At 36.5% G+C, this 23,136-nt stretch overlaps 1 protein-coding gene across 2 annotated transcripts in view; it reads left to right on the top strand.

The window, feature by feature from the left end:
• The first annotated feature begins 5,510 nt into the window (after nt 1-5,510).
• Nucleotides 5,511-23,136, top strand: part of ANKRD42 (ankyrin repeat domain 42) — a 136,891-nt gene continuing 119,265 nt past the window's right edge. The window contains exons 1-4 of one of the 2 annotated variants that reach the window (XM_081280143.1): nt 5,511-6,430; nt 14,672-14,859; nt 16,391-16,498; nt 22,403-22,522. In XM_081280143.1, the coding sequence (XP_081136269.1) occupies nt 6,373-6,430; nt 14,672-14,859; nt 16,391-16,498; nt 22,403-22,522 (474 nt within the window). In that variant the 5' untranslated portion in view covers nt 5,511-6,372. The remainder of the gene's footprint in view (nt 6,431-14,671; nt 14,860-16,390; nt 16,499-22,402; nt 22,523-23,136) is intronic. The other variant, XM_081280144.1, reaches the window with a different exon arrangement.

Below are 23,136 nucleotides of genomic sequence, written 5' to 3'. Positions count from 1 at the left end.
AAAGAAAATGTGGTATATACACACAATGGAATATTATTCAGCCATAAAGAAGAATGAAATTAAGGCATCTGCTGATAAATGGGTAGATCTTATTTCATGCTAAGTGAAATAAGACAATTCCCCGCCCCCCCCCCAACCAAGGGCCAATTGTTCTGATTTATGGATGCTAAACCACAACAAGGGAGGGTGGGGAGGGGAAGAATATAGAGGCCCATGGATTAGACAAAGGGAAACAAGGAAAAGGGACTGGGAAGGGGAACAGGAAAGAATAGAATTAGTTGGTCATAACACTCAGAGCCTTGTATACACGACCAGGGTAACTCCACATCATGTATGACCACACCTAAATAGAATTAAGTTATACTCTATGTATGTATATTCTGCCCAAATACATTCTTACTTTCATGTATAATTAAATTTTTGGTTAAAAATGAGATTTAACATGGACTCTGTCCTGAAGAATGTAAATATTATAAACCGCAAATTCAAAGGGGGAAGGGAAGCAAAACAAAAAGAAACATCCCAATTAAAAAAAAAAAAGGCAAGAAGAGTAGGAAAAACTTGGCAACAGGGAAAACAAAAAAAATCAACACCTTTAAGGGATGGGCTAGCCAACAAATTAAGTCACAAATATATGGTAAGACTGAGAAATACTTTAACTGCTGAGTATGGGGTGCCAAGTCTAGGTACAAAGGGTAGTGTGGATGCGAGTTAATGAAATGTAAGGGTCTAACTTTGGAATGGAGGAAGGACAATGCTTTTTGTGAGATGGTCATTGGTAATTACTGTTGGAATTCAATTCCTATTTTTCCTGAGGTGGGAAGCCAGATGTGGGGTAATGATCTAGCGCCGCCCTAAATTTAACTGCCTATTAGAATCACAGTGAAAGTTAAGAGATTCCTCATCTATCAAGTCCCATTTAGTTGATTCTCATTCAAGGGCACCTCAAATATTTAGAAAGCTCTGCAGTCAATTCTAATGAACAGCCAGATAGATTAATCAATTTAGAAATCAGCCACCTTAGATTTTGGTACCAAAATCAGATGGAAAACTAATATTCAACACAGCACTGGGAGCTAGAATTAGTAATCAACACTGAAAAGTGTACCAAGGAAAGCTAAAGGAAGCCCCAGAAAAGGTGGAACATTACATTATATTTGAAATTTGAGAGTTCAAGTTTGCAAAAGAATAAAAGGAAGATTGTTGTGTATGCCCCAAAATGTAGACATTTCATTAAGTTTATACCTACTTTATAATATCTTGTCTTAGTGTAACTTTTCCAATTTTGATGGTCTGGAAAATACAAAGCAATCTCAAAATAAGTTAGTTAAAAAACAAGTTAAAAATAACCATTGGGAAGAAAAAAATCAGGACTTATAATTTACAAATTTAGTAATTCCCATGTAACAGTTTAACTGAAAATGGAGGTGTCTATATTCTAGTTATGTTTTTTTGGCTGGCCGGCTGGTCTTGCAGACTAGTTAGCACCCTGAAAGAGGTTTATGAAAAATATTCAGGAAAACCTAAAGAGGTATCTAACCACACCTGCAAATAGAAAGATGTAGTTGACTAAATAGGTAAATTGGAGGCAGAAATGGAAAGTCAAGAGCTTTTGTCAAATGCCTGAACTTCTGTGAAGCTGGAAGTTCTCTCCTAATCCTAAATGGGGTCAGCTCCCTGAGATAATGGGTACTTTGTTGGGCAGAGGAGGACAAGTTAAGTTAAATAAGGACCAAAATGTATTCACAGGGTACCTCAGAGAGGATTTGGAGGTAAGCACCAAAGACAGAAACAAGAATGCCTGGGAGTAAAAGAGAAGAATACATGGGCAGTCAGGGTGATGCACATCTGCAGTTCCAGGTATCCAGGAGAGGCTGAGGCAGGAGGATCACTTGAGCCCAGGAGTTCCAGGACAGCCTGGAAAACAGTGAGACTATCCCATGGGGGTTTAGAGTACATGAGCAGAAAGAGATGGTTATTAAAACCCAAGTAACTTATGACTATAGCTGGCCCTGTCTCCTCCAGCATGAATTCTGAACCTTGTTTCAACTGAGAAACTTCCTTTATTTTCTGATACCAGAGATGGAACCCAGGGTGCTTAACAATTGAGCCAGATCCCCAGTCCTTTTTATATTTTATTTAAAGACAGGGCCTCCCTAAGTTGCTCGTTCTGGCTTTGAATTTGCATTCCTCCTGCCTAAGCCTCCCAAGCCACTGGGATTATAGGCATGTGCTACTACGCTCGGCAAGAAACTTCCTTTAAAATTAGCCACTTACCTTGAAATCTTGTGCAAATCTGGTTTTTATATCTTTAATACACTGTTTTGCTAAAATTGCTCTCCTCAGTATATCAATGATTTTTTTGCTAAAACTAGTGTCCTTTTCTTAGCTACTTAATCTCTCTTGGCTCATTATTTCTTAAACTACCTTCTTTGCTTTATGTGACAGTACATGTTTTTCTTTGCTTCTATCTTTAATTTGGTAAGGATTTAAAGTTTTTTCCTAAATCAAGAGAACAATCATAAAAAATTGAAGAATACTTTCATACCCTCTCTTCACTTATGCATAATCACCGAATTAACAATATGGTATAGATCCTTTCTAAGCTTATGATTCTTTTAAAAAATTAAATGGGATTTCATATATATATAATTTTTAAAAAATTTTTAAAATATTTTTTAGTTGTCAGTGGACCTTTGACTTTATTTGTGGTGTTGAGAGTCGAAACCAGTGCCTCATACATGCTAGGCAAGCACTCTACCACTAAGTTACAACCCCAGCCCTCACATACATATATTATTTTACATCTTTTTTCACTGTTATCTTAAAATTCTTTCCATGCTGATTAATTCCTTTAGATTTGCATTTCTACCACTCTGAAATATTCTGTTATAAATGTAGTAAAATTTATTCATCCATTTTTTTACCAATGGATATTCAAGTTTTTTCCTAATTATAATTACAAAGTGTTGTAATGACTATCATAAGATATGTACATCAGCAAGTTATTTTGAAGACTTTACAACCAGACAGTTGCTGATTCATAGCTAATGTATATTTAAATTTTGAGAGACGGCTGGGGTTATGGCTTAGTGGCAGAGCACTTGCCTCACATGTGTGAGGCACTGGGTTCGATCCTCAACACCACCTAAAAATAAACAAAGACTTAAAAAATAAAATAAAATTTTGAGAGAGCTGGTTAGGGTTACGTTAGCTTCATAATTGGGAACACTCCTCCTTTCTTAATGTTTTGTTTCTAGTGACTTTTGTCAAAGATAGAATACTTTAGGATATTCATTTAAAAAAAAAATTTTTTTTTTTGAGATAGGGTCTTGCCAAGTTGCTTAGGGTCTCACTAAGTTGTTGAGGCTGGCTTTGAACTTGCAATCTTTCTGCTTTAGACTCCTGAGCTGCTGGGATTACAGATGTATGCCACCATGTCTGGCTCATTCTTGCTTTTATTTTTAATTCCTCTTAAGTTTATTTTGGGGGATTTAACCTTATCTGTTTCTCTGCTACTTGTTTCTGCTTCCTGTTCTGACTCTTCTTGGTATGTGTGTATCCTTTAAAGATTTGTCATGTGCTGCCTCATTCCCTCCATGAGTTCTTTTACTCTATATAACATAGCAAAAAGTAAAGCCTTTACCATTATTACAGAAGTGGCTACAAGCACTCTATTAATTTGGAAGTCAGTTTTAGTAGGTTCCAACTCCTCAACTTTTAGTTATGCGATCTTGGCCAATCTGAATTGTTTCTTCATCTGTAAAAATAAAAATAACAGTAAAGATTAGGTTCAAAGTTATCTGCGAACCATTTAGCATAAAATTGCTCATATTTATAACTCAATAAATATGAAAGACTAATGGCCACAGTTCCCCATTTCTAAAATCAGTTTGGAATGAAGACTAATCCCAAACTTCTTTTTTAATAATAAAAAACCTTATTTTCAAACTTTATCTGTTCATCCACCTGACAATCTTTCAAGCCACCCCACTCATCCACAAAACAGCTTCCAACTAAGCCCTTTCCTTGAAGTAAATATTCCAGATGTTAAGAATGCCAAGATGGATAAGATATAGTCTCTACCTTCCAGAAGCTCAGAACCCCTGGAGGTTGGGGTGGAAGTGAGAACTGTTAAATAGGCAATTACAATACAAAGGTGATAAGTGACCTAATTGATATAGATTGTGGAAATTAAGACTGAGAATATGTGCAGCAAGACTGAAGGACCTAAGTTGGACTCTTCATTCAGATATTTTTACTGTGTATCCTTAAGCAATAAACTTTTGTGCCTTTTTTTTTTAATCTGTAAAAAGGAATATCTATTTTGGAAGGCTGCAGTATGAATTACAGAAGAAAACTAAAATAAAGCACTCCATATAGTGGGGGCAGAGTGATTTATGAATTCAGTAAATGGCAGTTATTATTAATTTCAAGATACTATGTTCAAGAAAGGCAATTGTACCTCAAAAGAGAAGAGGTAGTGTCTGCAGAATTCCCCAAATGTGTCCTCTGGACAAAGCTGGAGGGTGGGATGATGGTTTGGGGATGGGGGAGGCAGGGTAGTTTTGGGTAGGAGGAACAGCACAGCACATATATGAAAAAGTGTTTCCAGGACCCCAGTTCATTATTCCTGAAGGGAGAAGATATGTGTGGCAAGGCATTAATAGTGGAAAAAACAGCTGAGAGGGGAAGCAAGGTGGGCCATATCCCTGAAGGGCAGAAAACTCTTAGTATTTTCGGCTGCTGGCACAAAACCTGACCCATAAATTTACAACAAATAGTGAATGGAAGCGATTGTGCTAATCAATGGAGTTGGAGAGAAAGATTTTAGTCAGATTGTTGAATAGGAACATGTTACAGTGAAAGAAATCTGGATTTGAGGTTAGAAGACCTGGAGCAGTCTTTTGACGAATGAATGACCTGTGTTTTACACAGGCTTTACAACTTACCTGCTGTCCGATGTTAGAAAATTACTGATATATTGAGTCTTGACCTGTAAAATGGGGATTAACACCTATCGAGATAATCACAGAGCCCGGCATTAGTAGGCACTCAATAAAGCCAGCGGCTGTAGCTGCTAAATTCTCTCTTAGGTCTTTCTCAATATTTGTGAAATGACAGGATAAGAACAGATTTTCTTCCAATCAGCACTGAAAAAGTATATTAGGTTTGCCAAGGACGAAAAGGCCCCACCCGGCCCGCGCTACACAGGTCACCTACGCAGACTGCAGTCCTGGGGCCTCCATTTGGGTCGCTGAGCGATAGAGGGCGAGATGGATGACAAGCTGTTCTCAAGAAGAACCTCAGGCTTCGATAGGTTCTTCAAGACGGATCAAAAATCTCACCGAATACTGATCCACACCTCCTTCCCTCCGCTCCAGAAGCAAAGCCTTGAAAAAGGTGAAAGGAAGGAAGTAGGAAGTGACGTAGCAATAAGCAAACGGAAATTACCGCACCACGCCGGAAGTTTACTCGTTTCCAAGGCAACGGCTCCGCCACCACTCCCTCCAGGTGGCCGGAGTCGGGACGCTGGAAAGCGACTCAGAGGAAAGGGCTTCCGCCGATGGCGGCCGCCGCCACAGCGACTCGCGGGGAGTAGTAAATGAAGACGGTGGCCGCCGTACCAGCCATCATGCGTGGAAGGTAAACGGCCGACACGGTTCTCACGGCGCCCATTCCAGGGGAAGACTTGCCGAAGCCCAGGGACTTTGTCTCACCGACAACAGGGAGAGAAAACGTGAAGAAGGCGACAATCGCCTCAAGGTCTCCTTGGGAAGAGTGGGTGAAGAGGTCGGCTTCTCCCGCAGGGACTCGCGGAGAGTCGTTGGAGACATAGGCCACCACCGCTGTGCCTTTCGGGAGAGAGTCAAGGGAGATGGTGGTCACCGTCACAGCAGCTCTCTGGTGAAAGTGAGGGGAGACCGCGGCTTCCCCAGCAGCGACTTGAGTTCAAGTGACGTCGGCGACCCGCACTCGAGCGACTCTGGTGCTACAGTCAGAGACCACAACCGCCGACTCAGTGGCTCTTGGGAGAGAGGGAGTGTGGATGGTAGCCACTACCCCAGTAGTTCTTGGGACGGATTAAGTGAGGACCGCGGCTATGTGGCCAGCGACTCCTCGGGGGTGAGCGTTAGCGAAAACGCCGGTCGCCGTCTCCGTGGCTTCCGGGAGAGAGAAAGTGAAGACGAAGGTTCCCGAGGTAGGGTTTCTTGGGAGAGAGCAAGCAGGGAGGACTCTGGCTACCGTCCCAGCGACGACGACGAAGACGGCTGCAGCCGCTACAGTGGCTCGTGGGTGAGAGCAAGTGAAGACCGCCGCAGCAGCAGGGGCCTGGATTCCACTCCTCCCTGGAGTCTGAGGGATTGCACCATGCCTGGGGTGGCCAATTCGGGCCCTTCCTCTTCCTTTAAGGAGACTGCAAACACGTGTGAGTCAGACTATTTTGTTGGCTCTTGACTTTGCCACACTTCTTTTCACACATCAGCCCACAGCAGCCCTAGCCTCTGTTGGCATTTTCCGTTTAGAGTAGTCACGCCTTCTTTCCCCTTCTTTATTTTCATTGATTCCCCAGACTATTCACCCATCCGTCATCCTCCCTCATTTCCCCCTTTATTTTGATCCGCATCCTTTGAAACTTCTTGCTCAAATTGACATCAACTCTGGTTTTATCTTTTGGATCCTTTTAAGTTATTACCTGACTTCTCTGCAGTATTTGATCCTGTGGAGATAATAATTTAGGCTCACCTAGTTTTTTTTTTTCTTTTCACTGTATTGGGTCTTCTCCTTTGCTGACTTACTTTGCTCTATTCTTAAGTGTTGTTTTCTTCCCTTGATGGTGCCATCTAAAAGTGGTCCCCCCTTTTTTTTTCCTGTCATGTACTGTGGCTTCTGTTCTGTGTTATTCATTCAAATCTTCATAAATATTTAGTGTCTACCGTGGGCAGTGTTGCAAGGAAATAGCATTAAAGAAGGCAGGCGCATAATCTGTCTTATACTGACTAATGTGATTAAGTATTGGAAAGGAACATAAAGTTCCATTGGTTTCATTATGGGGTGAGAAGAGGGTCAGAAAAAGCTTTCTACAGGCCTAACACTGAGGCCTGAATTCCACATCTCTCCTCTGAACTGCAAACTTAAGTATGCATCTCTTTTTTGGAAAACTTCCTTGGGCACCTCAAGATTATGATACCCCAAATGTAATTTTTTTTTGGGGGGGGTGCTGGGGATTGAACCCAGGACCTTGTGCAGCAAGGCAAGCACTCTACCAACTGAGCTATATTTCCAGCCCCAAATGCAATTTTGTATCCATAAACTCTTATATCCCTTAATGTTTTCTATCGCAATGGCAAGATTGCATTCAAGTGACTAAGATACCTTGGATTTATTCCACTACTCTTTCCTTATTTCACCCACTATACTCATCCAAGTTCAGGTCATCCTTTTTCCATTACTATCTGTTGAATTTGTTTTCATTTGTTTCACTGCTACTGTCTTAGTTGAGGGTCTCAATTATTCTGGTCTAAAGTGGTATTTATGTTCTTACATAGTCTCCCTGACTCGCTAATCTTGCCGTTTTGCTCCCTAGTCAATAATTTTCTCACTACCAGCCATATAAACTCAGTGTTAAAAATCTGATCATTTAATTCCTTTTTTTAAAAAGATAGTACACTTGTCTTTATATTTTAACTTTCTATTTCATTACCATCATACTTCTATCTCATTATTCCACTTATTCTTCAATGTAGATTTTTTTTTGGTAGTTAGGGAAATTGGAACAGTTTCTGTTTGTTTAGTGTGTATGTTTTAGTTCAACTTTGCTATAGCTTGAATCTGGAAATAGATCATCCTGGTTTCAATTTATCTTCTCTTTGACAATTGGGAATCCTACTTGAAATCTCTGCCTTCAATTTCCTTAGGTATAAAATAGTATCAGACTTAGCTTGCAGGGCTCAGATAACAGGCATAAAATGTCTGGTACAGTGTGGGTGATTAATGGGTATTTGTTGAAAAAAGTTAGCAGAAAATGATATCTCATTACATCATTATGCTGGATTTTTGTATAATTTGCCAACAATGCTGACCCATAGTGGATGAAATGAGTGCAATTTAATAGAAATGTAACTGAATTGTGCCTGAGGTACTTTGGATTTTGTTAATAACACACACTAATTATACAAATTAATGGGATTCATGGTGATATTTCCATACGTGCACATATCACATGTTCATAGTGCCCATCCACTCTCCTTTCAATCCCCTCACTCCCTGAGCCTGTGGCACCTTTCTCATTATATTTTTCTACTTTCAAATAACTTTTTTTTTCTTTAAGTTCCTCGTATGAAATACTTTCTGTGTCTGGCTTATTTCACCTAACATGATATCCTTTAGTTCCACCCATTTTGCTGCAATGATAGGATTTTATTCTGTTTTTTTTTTTTTAGTGCTGTTTTTTTCTTCACCCCTGCCTCAGACTTCTGAGTGCCTAGCTCATTATTCTTCATTACCGAACAATACTCTATTGTGTATGTATACTGTATTTTCTTTATCCATTCATCTATGGATCGGTACTTAGGCTGATTCCATAGCTTGGTTATTGTGAATAGTGCATCAGTAAACATGGATATGTTGGTATCTTTCTCTTTTTAAATATCTATCTTCTTTTTTATACCTTTATTTTATTTTTATGTGGTACTAAGAATTAAACCCAGTCCTTATAAGTGCTAGGTGACTGCTCTACCACTGATCCACAACCCTAGTCCTGTGTAGGTATCTCTTTTTGTTATGATGACTTCAGGTATATACCCAGGAATGGTAAAGCTGGATTATATGATAGTTTCATTTTTAGTTTTTTGAGGAATTTCCATATTGTTTTGTATAGTGACTGTACTAATTAATTTTCCTACCAATAGTTTATAAGCATTCCTTTTTTTCTACATTCTTGCCAGTGTTTTTTGTTTGTTTTGTTTTTTGCTTATTTGTTTTGGTAATATTCATTCTAACTGGGGTAAGATGGACCCCATTATAATCTGGATTTGCATTTCCTTAATGGCTAATGATATTGAGATTTTTTTCATGTTTATTGGCCATTTGTACTTCTTTTTTGAGAAATGTCTATTCAGCTCATTTGCTCATTTAAAAATTATATTACTTGTTTTTTATTGTTAAGTTTTTTTGAGTTCTTATATATTCTGGAATTATTCATCTTCTGTCAGATGAATAGCTGGCAAATATTTTCTTTCTTTACTATGTCGATTGTTTCCTTTGCTGTGTCGATAACTTTTTAGATTGATGTTATCCCATTTGTCATATTTTGCTTTTGTTGCCTGTGCTTTTGGAGTCCTGTCCAGAAACTCATTTCCTGTACCATTGTTAAGTACCAGTATCTTGAAGTATTTCTCCTATATATTCCTCTGGTAGTTTTAGAATTTCAGGGCTTTCCTTAAGGTTTTTGATTTATTTTTGAGTTGATTTTTGTACAGGGCAAGAGGAGTTAAGTTTCAATCTTTTGCATGCAGATATCGAGTTTTCCCAACACTTTTTGTTAAAACATTGGGCTCTCTGTTCTGTTCCATTGGTTTATATGTCTATTTTTATGCTGTTATACTGCTGATTTGATTACTGTGGCTCTGTAGTGTGTCTTGAAATCAGGTTGTTTTGGCCACTTGGGATCTTTTGTACTTCCATATGAATTTTAGGATTGTATTTCCTAGTTCTGTAAAGAATGCCATTAGTATTTTGAAAGGGATTGCATTGAATCTTTAAATCTCTTTGGAGAGTATGAACATTTTTTTAAAATATTTTTTTTGAGTTGTAGATGGTCACAACACCTTTATTTTGTTTATTTATTTCTATGTGGTGCTGAGGAGGGAACCCAGTGCCCCACATGTTCGAGGGAAGTGCTCTACCACTGAGCCACAACCCCAGCCGACAGTATAATTAATTAATGTTATTAGTTCTTTAAATCAATGAACATGGAGGTCTTTCCATCTTTTAATGTCTTCTTTAATTTCTTTTATTAGTGCTTGGAATTTTCATTGAATTTCATTGAAACTTCTCAGTTAAGTTTATCCCTAGGTTTTTTAAAATTGTTTTTGTGGCTATTGCAAATGGGGTTACTTTTATGGTTTGTCAGCAAATTCATAATTGATAGAGAAAAACTACCCATTTCTGATTTTTGATTTTGTATTCTGCTATTTTATTGAATTCATTTGTCAGTTTCTAATAGTCTTTTGGTGGAGTCTTTAGGTTTTTCTGTTTAGAATCATATCATCTACAAATTTGACTTCCTCCTTTCCTATTTGTACACCTTTTATTTTTTTTGCCCAGTTGCTACAACTAAAATTTCTGGTACTTTAGAGCAGTGAGAATGGACACCCTTGTCTTGTTCTTGATTGTTTTTTTTCATGGTGCTTGTTATTGAATCCAGGGGGCACTCTACCACTGAAGCCACGTTCCCAGCCCTTTTATTTTTATTTTGGGATAGTGTCTTTAAAAGTTGCTGAGGTTGTCTTTGAACTTGTACTTCTCCTGCTTGAGCCTCCTGAATAACTGGTTTTACAGGTGTGCACCAATGTGTCCACTGTAGTTCATAATCTCAGAGGAAATGATTTCCATTTTTCCCTATTCAGTATGATGTTGGCTATGAGTTTGTCATATATAGCCTTTATTATGTTGAGGTATGATCCTTATATATCTATTTTTTTCAGGAATTTTATCATAAAGGAATGTTGAATTTTATCAAATACTTTTTTCTGACTCTTGAGATGATAATATGAATTATTTTTTTAATTAGGAAAAAATTTTTCTTTTGTAGGGTATTATTACTATGTCACCTTAGCTAATCTTGAACTCCTGGGCTCAAGTGATCCTTCTGTCAGCTTCCCAGATAGCTGGGAGTACAGGTATATATACCCAGCTGATTTTTATTACTTTTATCCTTCACCTTATTTGTTGATCTGCATATGTTGAGTTTATTTATGTATTTATTTTTGCTATACTGCTATGCTGTATCCCCAGACCTTGATTTGTTTATGTTGAATCATACTTGCATCCCTGAAATGAAACTGATGTGATATGATATATGATCTTTTTGATGTGCTATTAAATTTGATTTGCTAGTATTTTGTTGAGGACTTATGCATTTATGTTTATCAGAGATATTGGTCTCCTTTTTTGTTGTGTTTTTGTCAGGTTTTGGAAACAGGGTTATGCTAGCTTTATAGAATGAGTGTGGAAGGATTCCTTCCCTTTCAAATATATGGAATGGTTTGAGAAGGATTGGTGTTAGTTCTTTAAAAGTTTGGTAAAATTTAGCAGTGAAGCCATCTGGTCCTGGGCTTTCCTTTGTTGGGAGACTTTTCTTTAGTAATTCAATCTTATTCTTTGTTAATTGGTCTAGTCATGATTTTTATATTCTCTTGGTTCAGTTTACTAGTTCATGTGTGTCCAGTGATTTGTCCATTTCTTTTAGATTTACCAATTTGTCAGCATAGAGTTTTAAAAAAGTATCCCTAGTGATCCTTTTCATTTCTATGGTAGCAGTTGTAATGTCTCCTTTTTCAGATCTAATTTTATTTATTTAGCTCTTTTTTTTCTCTCTTTTTTGTGTAATCTAGCTAAAAGGTTTGTGGATTTTATCTTTTCAAGAAACAACTCCTTGTTTCCTTGATCCTTTGTATTGTTCTTTTAGACTCCTTTTCCTTTATTTATTTATTATTTCTTCCCTTCTACTAATTTGGGGTTTGGTTTGTTCTTGTTTTTCTAAGACAATGAGATGTACCATTAGGTTGTTTATTTGAAATGTTCCTATTTTTTTGATGTAGGCACTTGATGCCATAAACTTTCAGTATTGCTTTTTCTGTATTCCACAGATTTGGGTGTGTTTTATTTCATTTTCATTTGTTTCAAGGAATTTTTAAAATTTCCTTCTGACTTTCTCAATGAAAGTCAAGAGCATGTTATTCAGTCTTTATGTATTTATAGAATTTGTAAAGTTTCTCTTGCTATTGAGTTTTAGTTTCATTTCATTGTGATCAGATATAGGACATGATTTCATTTTTTTTTGAATTTTAAAAACTTGAGTCATGGCCTAATATATGATCATTATAATTCTTCTGTTTAAAATTCCCCAGTGAGTCAGGCATGGTGGCGCATGCCTGTAATCCCAGCATCTTGGGAGGCTAAGGCAAGAGCATTGCAAGTTCAAAGCCAGTTCCATCAACTTAGTGAGGCCCTAAGAAACTTAGTGAGACCCTGTCTCAAAATAAAAAATAAAAAAAGATCTGGGGATGTGGTGAAGCTCCTCTGGGTTCAATCTCATGTATTAATCAATCAATCAGTTAATCCTCAATGATTCTCCACTGTATGCTCAAGGGGAAGGTTTTTTTTTTTTTTGTTATTTGTATTTTCACAACTTCTACCATAGTCTATCTCTTGTCTTGTTCAAGCCTCTTCTACTTTATGCTTCAGCAATAGGACTTTTTTTTTCTTATTTTTAAAATTTAAACCATATCCTAATGTTCATTTTGTCTAGGATGCCTTTCACAGCTCCCAACCTTACTTGATAAACTCCACTGCTCCCACCTTACTTGGTAAACTCCTGATAATTCTTGAAGTTTCGTCTAAGATTTTACCTTCTCTGGGAATCTTTTTCTATTCCCTTGCCCTCCTGTTCTAGCTGAGTTGGAAGTTATCTGTGGTTATATACGTTCCTATAAATATTTTGGTCATTGCTCTTAGCATGTTATGTTTTTTTTTTTTGGCACCGGGGATTGAACTCAGAGGTACTTGACCACTGAGCCACACCCCAGCCCTATTTTATATTTATCTAGAGACAGGGTCTCACTGAGTTGCTTAGCACTTTGCCATTGCTGAGGCTGGCTTTGAACCCGCAATTCTCTTGTCTCAGCCTCCCAAACTGCTGGGATTACTTATAGGTGTGTACTATCATGCCCGGCCCTATCATGTTATTTTCTAAATTGTGTTTATTTCTTCTCTACTAATCTGTGAATTTATGTCTTCATCTTTTATTTTATGGTTACACTAATTCTAAGTGAATGGTGTATGAATTAATGAGTTAATTTGGAAAGGAATGTGGTGATAAAAATTCCATAAAATCATATGGGTCCAAATTATGGAAGAGCACAGATCATCATTCAGAGATTTTGGACTTTGTTCTATAGACTAGCAGTAGCCAATGAGTAGCAGTTTGGAATCGGGGCTTGGTGATCAGGATAGTATCCTTGTACAAAATGGGAGTAGAGTGGGTAGAACACCATTTGTTGGTCTTATTGTACTGGTTTAAAGAAAATGTATTTAATCCATGTCTTCCATCATGTTTTTGTAATGCTTGGTACAAGATAGATATTCAGAAGGATTTTGAGTACATTTATACTGTTTTGCCAAGAGTTAGTATTACTAAGATGTGATTCTAGTACAAGATAAGATTCTAACCTTACCAAATTAACATTCTACTGGATATGGTGGCATGTGTCTGTAGTACCAGCCACTTGAGAGACTGAGATAGGAGGATTGATGAATCATCTTGTACAACATAATGAGACCCTATCAAAAGTAATTAGAAGAAATTAATATTCTGATTATAAATATGTCAATACAAGTTAGTTTAGATTAGTTGTTTTCAGAGTAACTTTTCAATAATTTTTTGGGTTAGTTTTGCTTAGGGAATGCTTGCATTGAACTATGTACTCCTTTTTGCTCCTTCAGTAACTGTCTCTTCATACTTAGATAATTTTTATTGCCTCTGGTTCACGATGCACATTAAATATTTCGCAGAACAGTAAGCCTGACAATGCACTCTTGATGTTTAATAGGTTGAATTATAGAATATAAACCACTAGAGTGTATGCACTAAAAATTGTGACCAGCCATTTCTTTCTTATTATAAGACAAATAAATTAGAAAGAAAAACATATTGATAAAATATATCCATATGTGAGATAAGGCTCTGGTAAACTTTTCTTCACTGGAAAGTAGGTCTTTTTCCCCCCCTTACAGTATCGGGGATTGGACCAGGACCTTACCTATACTAGGCAAGTGCTCTACTTCTGAACTACATTCCAAGCCCAGGGAGTCTATTTTTTGTTTTAAAGAAAACACTGAGCATATTTCAAAATGATCATGTTCCCTTCCCCCATATCAAAGATGTGAGGAGATTGTTCTTCGCTTCTCGTAGTAGTATCCTCATGTTGCTTCTGAAGGTAAAATATATGAAAGTGTAGGGGTTTCCTAAGTCTTCCTAAGTCCCTGCAAGTTTCCCACTTTTAGGATAGTCATATTCAGCCTGGGCAAGTCATCAGAATTACTGTTCAAGTGCTTCTGCCAGTTTATGTCTCCACCACCTTATGTTCCAAGTAAGTTGAACTCGACTATATTTCTCTGTATTTAACTTTCTCCCCAGATTTATAATAGCAGTTTTCCCTGAGGCCTCAGCTCTCTTATGGACACAAGGAAAGTTGTTTATTTTCAGTGTATTCAGTTTTTTTCCTATAAGAATATGAGTGTCAACCTTCATGCTCTTTTCGTGTCAGAGCTAAAGCCAGAAGTCTAATGAAAATGTTAATAATAAACATCTTTGCAGTAAATTTTTACAAACCTGAAATGATTCATAGTTCTGTAATAAGTCTCAACCCATTTGATTTTTCAATAGGTGCCAGGAAGAAGGTACATTTTGGTAGCATTCATGATGCAGTACGAGCAGGAGATGTAAAGCAGCTTTCAGAAATAGTGGAACGTGGAGCCAACATTAATGAAGTTGATGTTCTCCATAAATTTACCCCTTTGCATTGGGCAGCACATTCTGGAAGCTTGGAGGTAAGAAGCTATGCATATTATAAGGTAAGTTTACACCTATAGCAGTTTTGTAAATTTAGCAGACCAGGATGAGACCTTATGCTAGGCACTGCAAATAGTTTTCCTTTCAATTCAGTCTAACATTTGGATATTCTACTGTACTAGGATTTTATAACAAATTATCCCAAAACTTAGGGTCATAAAATAACTGTTCATACTCATCAGTGAACCAAGAATATGGATTCCAGGGGCAGTTTCTCTCTTTTGTATTACATTTGTGACTTTAGCTGAAGATTTATGTGTGGGGCTAGACTTTTTTGAAGGCTTGTTCACTCAGATGCTGGTGGTTATTCTGGCTTAAATGGGGCACTTTAATGTGGGCCTTTCTGTGAGATCTTGCCACTTGGGCTAGTTTGGGCTTTGGATTCCAAAGGTAAGCATAGAGTATAACTTATAGAAGATAACATCATGAATACCCATCATAACATTTTTTCATGTAATTAATTCAGATTTTTAGAAAAGAGGTAGAATATTATGGATATATTTAAAGTCCCTGAGCATTCTTCTCAGTTGTCATCCCTTCCAATTCCAGAGATAAATGTTATATACAGATTTTGGTGTTTATTAGTTCTTTATATAAATGACATCATGTTATGTGTATAATTATTTAGTTTATTTTGTTTGTTCAACAATATGTTTTTGAGTTTTAACCATGTAGTTATATACATGTATTCTCCTTCATTTCATCAGAATTTATTCATACTTCTATTGATAGATATTTAGTTGGTTTCAATTTCTAGCTTGTACAAACAATGCTTAGTGAACATTTTTATGTAAATCTTTTTATTTATTTTTTTAGAGAGAGAGAGAGAGAGAATTTTTTTTAATATTTATTTTTAGTTTTCGGTGGACACAACATCTTTATTTTTAAAAAAATTTTTTTTATGTGGTGCTGAGGATCGAACCCAGCACCCCGCGCATGCCAGGCAAGCACGCTACTGCTTGAGCCACATCCCCAGCCCTCTTTTTATTAAACTGTGTACAAGGCCAACTAGAATTTTTCTTATGATTCAATGTTGTATGTGTGTGGCGGGGGGTGGGGGTGTGTGTGGGCGGTATTTAAGCTACTACATTTTCTCAGCCTGTAGGCCACAATAGGTCTATTCCACATTGCTGTTTTTTCTTTTTTATCCCTGACATACGCACATAGACTGCTTTCATAACTATCGCTATTATTTGTAGTTTCTTCTTTGTTTGGACTTATCTACTTCATGTAATCAAATCGGGTTCAGAGACTCTGTATCAGTTTGTATGTCTCAGTTGAAGTAAACACTTTGGCCTGTTGGTGGATTCCTCTCACATTCGAGAAGTATGTGTCTCATGTGACGTGTGACCCTGGGTGGGTGTTCTCCTCGTTGTATCCTCTCATATCCCTGTTTGATCTGTACTGTTGGCACCATTTTCATCATTTGTGGTTTGGGTTATAGATTTCTCCTAATTTCATCAAAACTGGAGTTATCAAAATGCTAAAAACATCTTCCTTATCACTTGTTAACATAATTGTTTTTCTAATTAGTGTCTTCATTGGCTGCTGTGGCATGGAGCTGATATCACACAAGTAACCACAAGAGGCTGGACAGCAGCTCACATAGCTGCAATTAGAGGTCAAGATGCTTGTATGCAGGTATTAATATTCTGGTTACTTTTTAAAAATTCAGTGAGTTTAATTACTTTAGCATAGTTCTGTTGCTATTATTCTAAATATTTTATCTAATAAACATAGTTATATATTCTAAACAAAAACAGTGGATTCCACAACTCAGATATTTTGATACCAATTATTCACTTAAACAAATGATATGTGACTAGAGATCCTTTTTTTCTCTAAAATATTTGGCTTGGGTTGTTTCAAGTGATGTTATAGTTGTGCCAAGATTATCTCCTTAAGTTTGCTGCTGTAGTATGAATGTGCCCGCCCCCCAAATAAATATGTTGAAATCTTAACCCTCAAGGTCATGGTATTAGGAAGTGGAACCTTTGGGAGGTTATTAGATTATGAAGGATCTGGCCTCATAAATGGGGTTAGTACCCTTATAGAAGATACCCCAAAGAGCTAGGTAAAAATAAAAGTTGCTGTTTATGTGGAAAAGTCCCTAACCAGACACACAATCTGCTAACATCTTAAACTGGGTCTTTCTAGCACTCAGAACTGTGTACAGTAAATTCTGTTGTTTATAAATTACCCAGTTTAAAGTATTTTCTTATAGTAGCCTGAACAGACTGAAATACTTGCCATGCTTGAATCTTTACTAATGTATTTCATGGCTAGGGTAACTCCTTAATATGTGGTAGAATCTAGTTTATTAGAGAAACTAGATTTGATTAATGTACTAAAATAGACAGGTATTTTATAGAGTCATATAAAAATATTTCCTTCCTGTAAGACTACTGAGATTATCTTTGAAGTGACAAGAGTTCTACTCATTAAATTACAAAACAAAGTCTGTGATTAAAGTTCTGATGAAAAGTATAGATGAGAAGAATTGTATGATTTAGGAGAAGGTAGAGGAATTATAAACTGAAGAAATAAAATGTCAGCTAAGCCAAAAAGAATAGGTTGATCTTAGGATGGGGCATGTAGCTTAGTGGCAGTGTGATTGCCAAGCAAGTGCAAGCCCCTTGATTCAATAAAAAAAAAAAAGGTTGATTTTAAAGAGGTGAATAGTAACAAAGCATTGTAGGCAGGGACTCTATTAGAAGCAAGTGAAAAATGATTATTATTTTTTTTTTTTAAAGAGAGAGTGAGGGGGGGAGAGAGAGGAGAGAGAGAGAGAGAGAATTTTTTTAATATTTATTTTTTAGTTCTCGGCGGACACAACATCTTTGTTGGTATGTGGTGCTGAGGATCGAACCCAGGTCGCACGCACGCCAGGCGATCGCGCTACTGCTTGAGCCACATCCCCAGCCCCGAAAAATGATTATTTATTGAAGATTAATGTTAACTCCGAATGCATCATTCCATTTAACAAAACTATTCTATGAGTTTCCTTTTTTATAGACTATGATTAATAGTCTATAATTAACAGATTCAGTGTTAAGTATGTTACCTAAGCAAGAGGCAGAGCTGTGATTTGAACTTAGATTTGTCCTGTTAACCCCTATATTGTATCTCTAGTGTGAGGGTCTGAATTGGAAAATTGAGATGTATTCTGTGAGTTGACTGAATATGGGTGGTTTGTGAGGTGAACTGTTATGAACACACACTATTATCTATACACATTGATGTATATATGTATATCTGCATATGCATACACACATATATATGTGTGTGTATATATATATATATATTTATACATACACACACAAATATATTTAGTTTTGGGCATTAATAGGAGAATAAGGTAATAAATCAGCATTTAGAAAATTAGTAAAATATGTCTGGTTTTACCAGGGATGAAGAATTCAAAGGCAAGAAACTACACACACACACACACACACACACACACACACACACACTCTTAGCCTCCTAAACCCCTGGGATTATAGGTGTATGCCACCATGCCCAGCTTTAAATATTTATTTGTTTGTGGTTCTGGGGATTGAACTCAGAGGCACTCGACCACTGAGCCACATCCCCAGCCCTATTTTGTATTTTATTTAGAGACAGGGTTTCACTGAGTTGCTTAGTGCCTTGCTTCTGCTGAGACTGGCTTTGAGATTGTGATCCTCTTGTCTCAGCCTTCCGAGCTTCTGGGATTACAGGTGTGCACCACTGCACCTGGCTTAAGTATTTTTGCTGTAGTTACTAACTAAAGAGAATGAAATTAGGTGGTGGTGGAGGGAAAAAAAAAAAAGAAAATAAGTCAGACATCTTGCAAAGCAGGCATCAACAGAGTATAGTGAGGATTTAAGTTTTAAGTCCAAATGATAGGTAATTGTGACACAGTGATTAGGGAAATCTGAAAGGCAGATAAATGTTGAGTTCAATTTGATCACATGTTGATTTTAAGGTGTCTATAGATTGTTTACATAGGTAGAGAATGTCTAGGCAGTTAGAGTGCTGAAGAGAAGACTTCAGGAGTAATAGAGAAGAGTTTAGAGTGTTAAGGAATGTTGAGTGTTGACAAATGTTACTGTGTAGGCATGGGAGAAAAGAGACATGAATAAAGACCTCAGAGATTAAAGATCATAAAGATAGGAAAGCCAGGATGAATTAGGGCTGTGGAAGTGAAGGAAGAAGTTTATTTTAAAGTTAGGCAGAATATCGGGCTGGGGTTATGGCTCAGTGGTAGACCACTTGCCTCACATATGTGAGGCACTGGGTTTGATTCTCAGCACATATAAATAAATGAATAAAATAAAAGTCCATCAACAACTAAAAAATATTTTTTTTTAAAAAAGAAATTAAGCAGAATATCAGTTACAGGAGAAAGCTAGGGTGTAAAGTTAAAGAAATGCCATTATAGGGGGGAAGTTGGTTATATTTCTATGCAAGAGTAGGAATGGTACCCTCTTTGGAGAGGGATTTGAAGTTGAGACATTGAGGTATTAATTTGATAAATGGGCAGTGAAAGAAAAAACTCAAAATAACTTCTGAGACATTAGGATCAAAGGATGTTTTCCTTTCTCCAAGCATTAGATCAAGTCACTCCTTATGCCTTCATTATCCCTCTCTTCCTCAAAATGATCAATTCCTTCTCAGAGCCTTTGTGGTGCTTTGTGATACTACATCATGTAGTTGTTCTTATCAAGGAGTGTTTTTTTGTATAGTTGATTATCTTTGTTTCTACATACGTCCTAACTCCCTAAGTTGATAAGTCTTCATATTCTTCATGAATACTAAAATACAGTAAGCACTCACTATATCATTTATTATTATTGACTATTAATGGGAATCAGACAAAATCAATGAAATTATTTTTTTCTAAAACCCTTGATAGGAATTATGATTGCTGAGATACTGGTAAATGTGGACTGGTTTAAAAAAATAAAAAGGCTGAAGAAGAAAAGAACTAAAAACATATTATCTGGTGACTGGGGGTATAACTTGGTGGTGAAGTGCATGCTTAGCATACACAAGGATTAACATACACCAGGATTCAATTTTTAACCTCCAAGGAAAAAGAAATTAACTAATAGTTGTTTAACAAAAGAACAATTTTTAAAGCAGTATTATGTTCAGCAAAATTGAGCAGAAGGTACAAAATTTCTTATTGATTAATTGATTTCACAGTTGATGAATAAATAGTGATATTTCATAACCACCCAAAGTTCAGGGGTTCATTCTTTGTATTTTACATTTTGTGTTTGGATAAATGTATAATGACATATATCCACTATTATGCTATCATTCAGAATAGTTTCACTACCCTAAAAATCTTCTATGCTGCACCTATTTGTCCTTCCCTTCCCCCTAACCCCTAGCAACCATGAGTCTTTTTATGACCTACATGGTTTTGCTTTTTTCAAAATAGCATATAGTTAGAATCAAATGGTATGTAACCTTTCCAGACTGCCTTCATTGACTTGATAATATGCATTTTAGGTTTCCTCCATGTCTTTTCATCGTTTGATAGCTCCTTTCATTTTAGCACTGAGTAACATTCCGATTGTCTGGATATACCACCATCTATCTATTTACTGAAGGGCATGTCGGTTTTTTCAAAGTTTTGGCAATTATGATTAAAACTGCTATAAAGATCCATGTTCAGGTTTTTGTGTAGATGAAAGTTTTTAGTTCTTTTGGGTAAATACCAACTAGTGTGATTGCTGGACTATGATAAGACTGTTTAGTTTTGTAAGAAACTGCTATTTGCACAGTGGCTGTACCATTTTGCATTTGCTATCTGCGGTAAATGTTAACATTTGGTGTTTTCAATGTTCTGAATTTTGGTCATTCTCATAGGTAGGTAGTAGTATCTTGTTTTAATTTGCATTTCTGTACATTTGATGTGGAGTATTTTTACATATGCTTATTAGCCACCTGTATATCTTCTTCGGAATGTTCAGGTTTTCTGTGCTTTTTTTTTTTTTTTTTTTGTTCTAGGGATTAAACCCAGGGCCATCTACGTGTTAAGCACAAGCTTCACCATTGAACTACATCCCCAGCCCTGGTCCATTTTTAAATTGGATTATTTTCTTATTGTTGAAGTTTAAGTAACTTTACCACTGAGGTACATCCCTGTCTTTTTTATTTTTTATCTTGAGACAGGGTCTCACTAAGTTGTTGAGGGTCTTACTATATTGCTGAGGCTGGCTGGAACTTTCAGTTCTTCTGTCTCAGCCTCCCCAGTCTTAGGGAATACAGGCATGTGTCACTGTGCCTGGCTTTGAGTTAATCTTTTTGTGGGGCATATTGTCTGTGTCTATATGCATTGATTTTACGTGTGGATGTCTGTTATTGTTAAGATATGAGGTGTCCGCTAAAAGCTCGTATGTGAGACAATGCAACAATGTTCAGGTGTGAAGTGATTATGAGAGTTTTTTTTTTTAAACCTAATCAGTGGATTAATCCACTAATGGATTAACCAGGTGGTAACTGTAGGCAGGTAGACTGTAGGAAGTAGGTCATTGGGGGCTGACTTTGGGATTTATATTTTGTCCCTACTGCGTAGAGTTCTCTCTGTTTCCTGGTTGCCATGTCCTGAGCTGTTTTCCTCCACTACATACTTCTGCCATGATGTTCTGCTTTATCTTAGGCCCAGAGCTGTGGAGTAGGTCAACCATGAACTGAAACCATGGACTAAAACCATGAACTAAAATAATTTTTTTCTCCTTTAAGTTATTCTTGTCAGATCTTTTGGTTATAGCTATCCAAAAGCTGACTAAAATAATGTCTAATGTTCCAATAACATTTGTTAAAAAGGCAATCTTTTCTCCATTGTATTACTTTTACTCCTTTGTTAAAGGTGAGTTGAGTATGTTCATATGGGTCTACTTCAGTGTTGTCTGTTTTTCTCCTTCAATATTATGTTGACTGTTCTGGGTATTTTGCCTCTTTATAAAAACTTTAAAATCTGTTGATATCCATAAAATAAATTGCTGGGATTTTGATTGGGACTAATAATTATTTTAAAACAATTACTCTATATATTATATAGAGGGGTGTGCTGTGTATATGATGCAACCCGTATACAGAAAACTGGGCCAGTTGCAAATTCAGATGAAACTTCCTTAGAAGCTTGATCTGGAGTACAGAAGTAGTTACTTTAATAATTAAATCCTTTCATTGAGTTTAAAGGTAAGTAATGAATGATTCTACTTTTGAAATTATACAAGTGTTAAGTTTTATTAGCTTATCATTAAAATATTTAACTTAGTGGTAATTAATCTGTTCATGAAATTTGTGCATGCTCAAATCAGAATATAAATTCCAGTATTATAAATGTCTCCTCGGCAATGTTAAAAAATCTCAAGCATTTTCTTAGTATTAGCTAAGAGTATCTCACAGTTTGCCTGTTGCATACATATAAAGACATGTATAATAATTTAGCTATAGGTTAATAAATTGCTTATTTTTAATCTGTATCTACATGCATGATTTGACTTTTGTACACTTGTAAACTCATTTCCATTTCTCTATTTTTAGGCTCTTATAATAAATGGAGCAAATCTGACAGCTCAAGATGATTATGGATGCACTCCTTTACATCTTGCTGCAACTCATGGACATTCTTTCACTTTACAAATCATGCTCCGAAGTGGAGTGGTAAGGGACTCTGTTAATATGATAGTGTATAACCATAGGTGGAATAACATTTACTAGTCCATTTATCTCTTCCTAACTTTTAAAATCCCTTACTTTACTTTGGGGAGGTAATTTAACTGTTTTTTTTTAGCTTTTTCATCTGTAAACATGGGAGCAGTAATTCAGACTAATCTCACAGTACCCTCCCCCCACTTCCCAAATAACAGTTAAGTGTAGTACAAAGTATTTCAGCAGTTTTTCATGCCAGATTGTAGTTTCATTAGGAAGGTTCTAAAGCTTTTTAAATGAAAGTTAACCAGGGAATTATAAGTCTTTATAATTTCTGAATGTTTCTATGTGTTTATTTCTTTCCTTTCCTCCCTCTTTCCCTCTCTCTGTCCTTCTTTTGAAACTCTTTCATACATAGATTTAGAAAGTGATTTATTTCTCCAGAAATTTTATTTATTGAAATATTTATTTTTAATATTACCCATTGGTCATAAAATAGCTATAAGAAAAGGACTACCTGTATCGAAGACATTATGGTAAGAGTTGGTGTTTCTGTAGTTAAAGAAAAAGTGTCTTGATATGATTTGATCATTTAAACCTATCTTTTTATTTTTTATTTTGTGAAA

Source organism: Spermophilus citellus, assembly GCF_964194105.1.
Source record: "Spermophilus citellus genome assembly, chromosome: 2".
Taxonomy (NCBI): Eukaryota; Metazoa; Chordata; class Mammalia; order Rodentia; family Sciuridae; genus Spermophilus; species Spermophilus citellus.
This window is presented reverse-complemented; position numbering and strand designations above follow the sequence as displayed.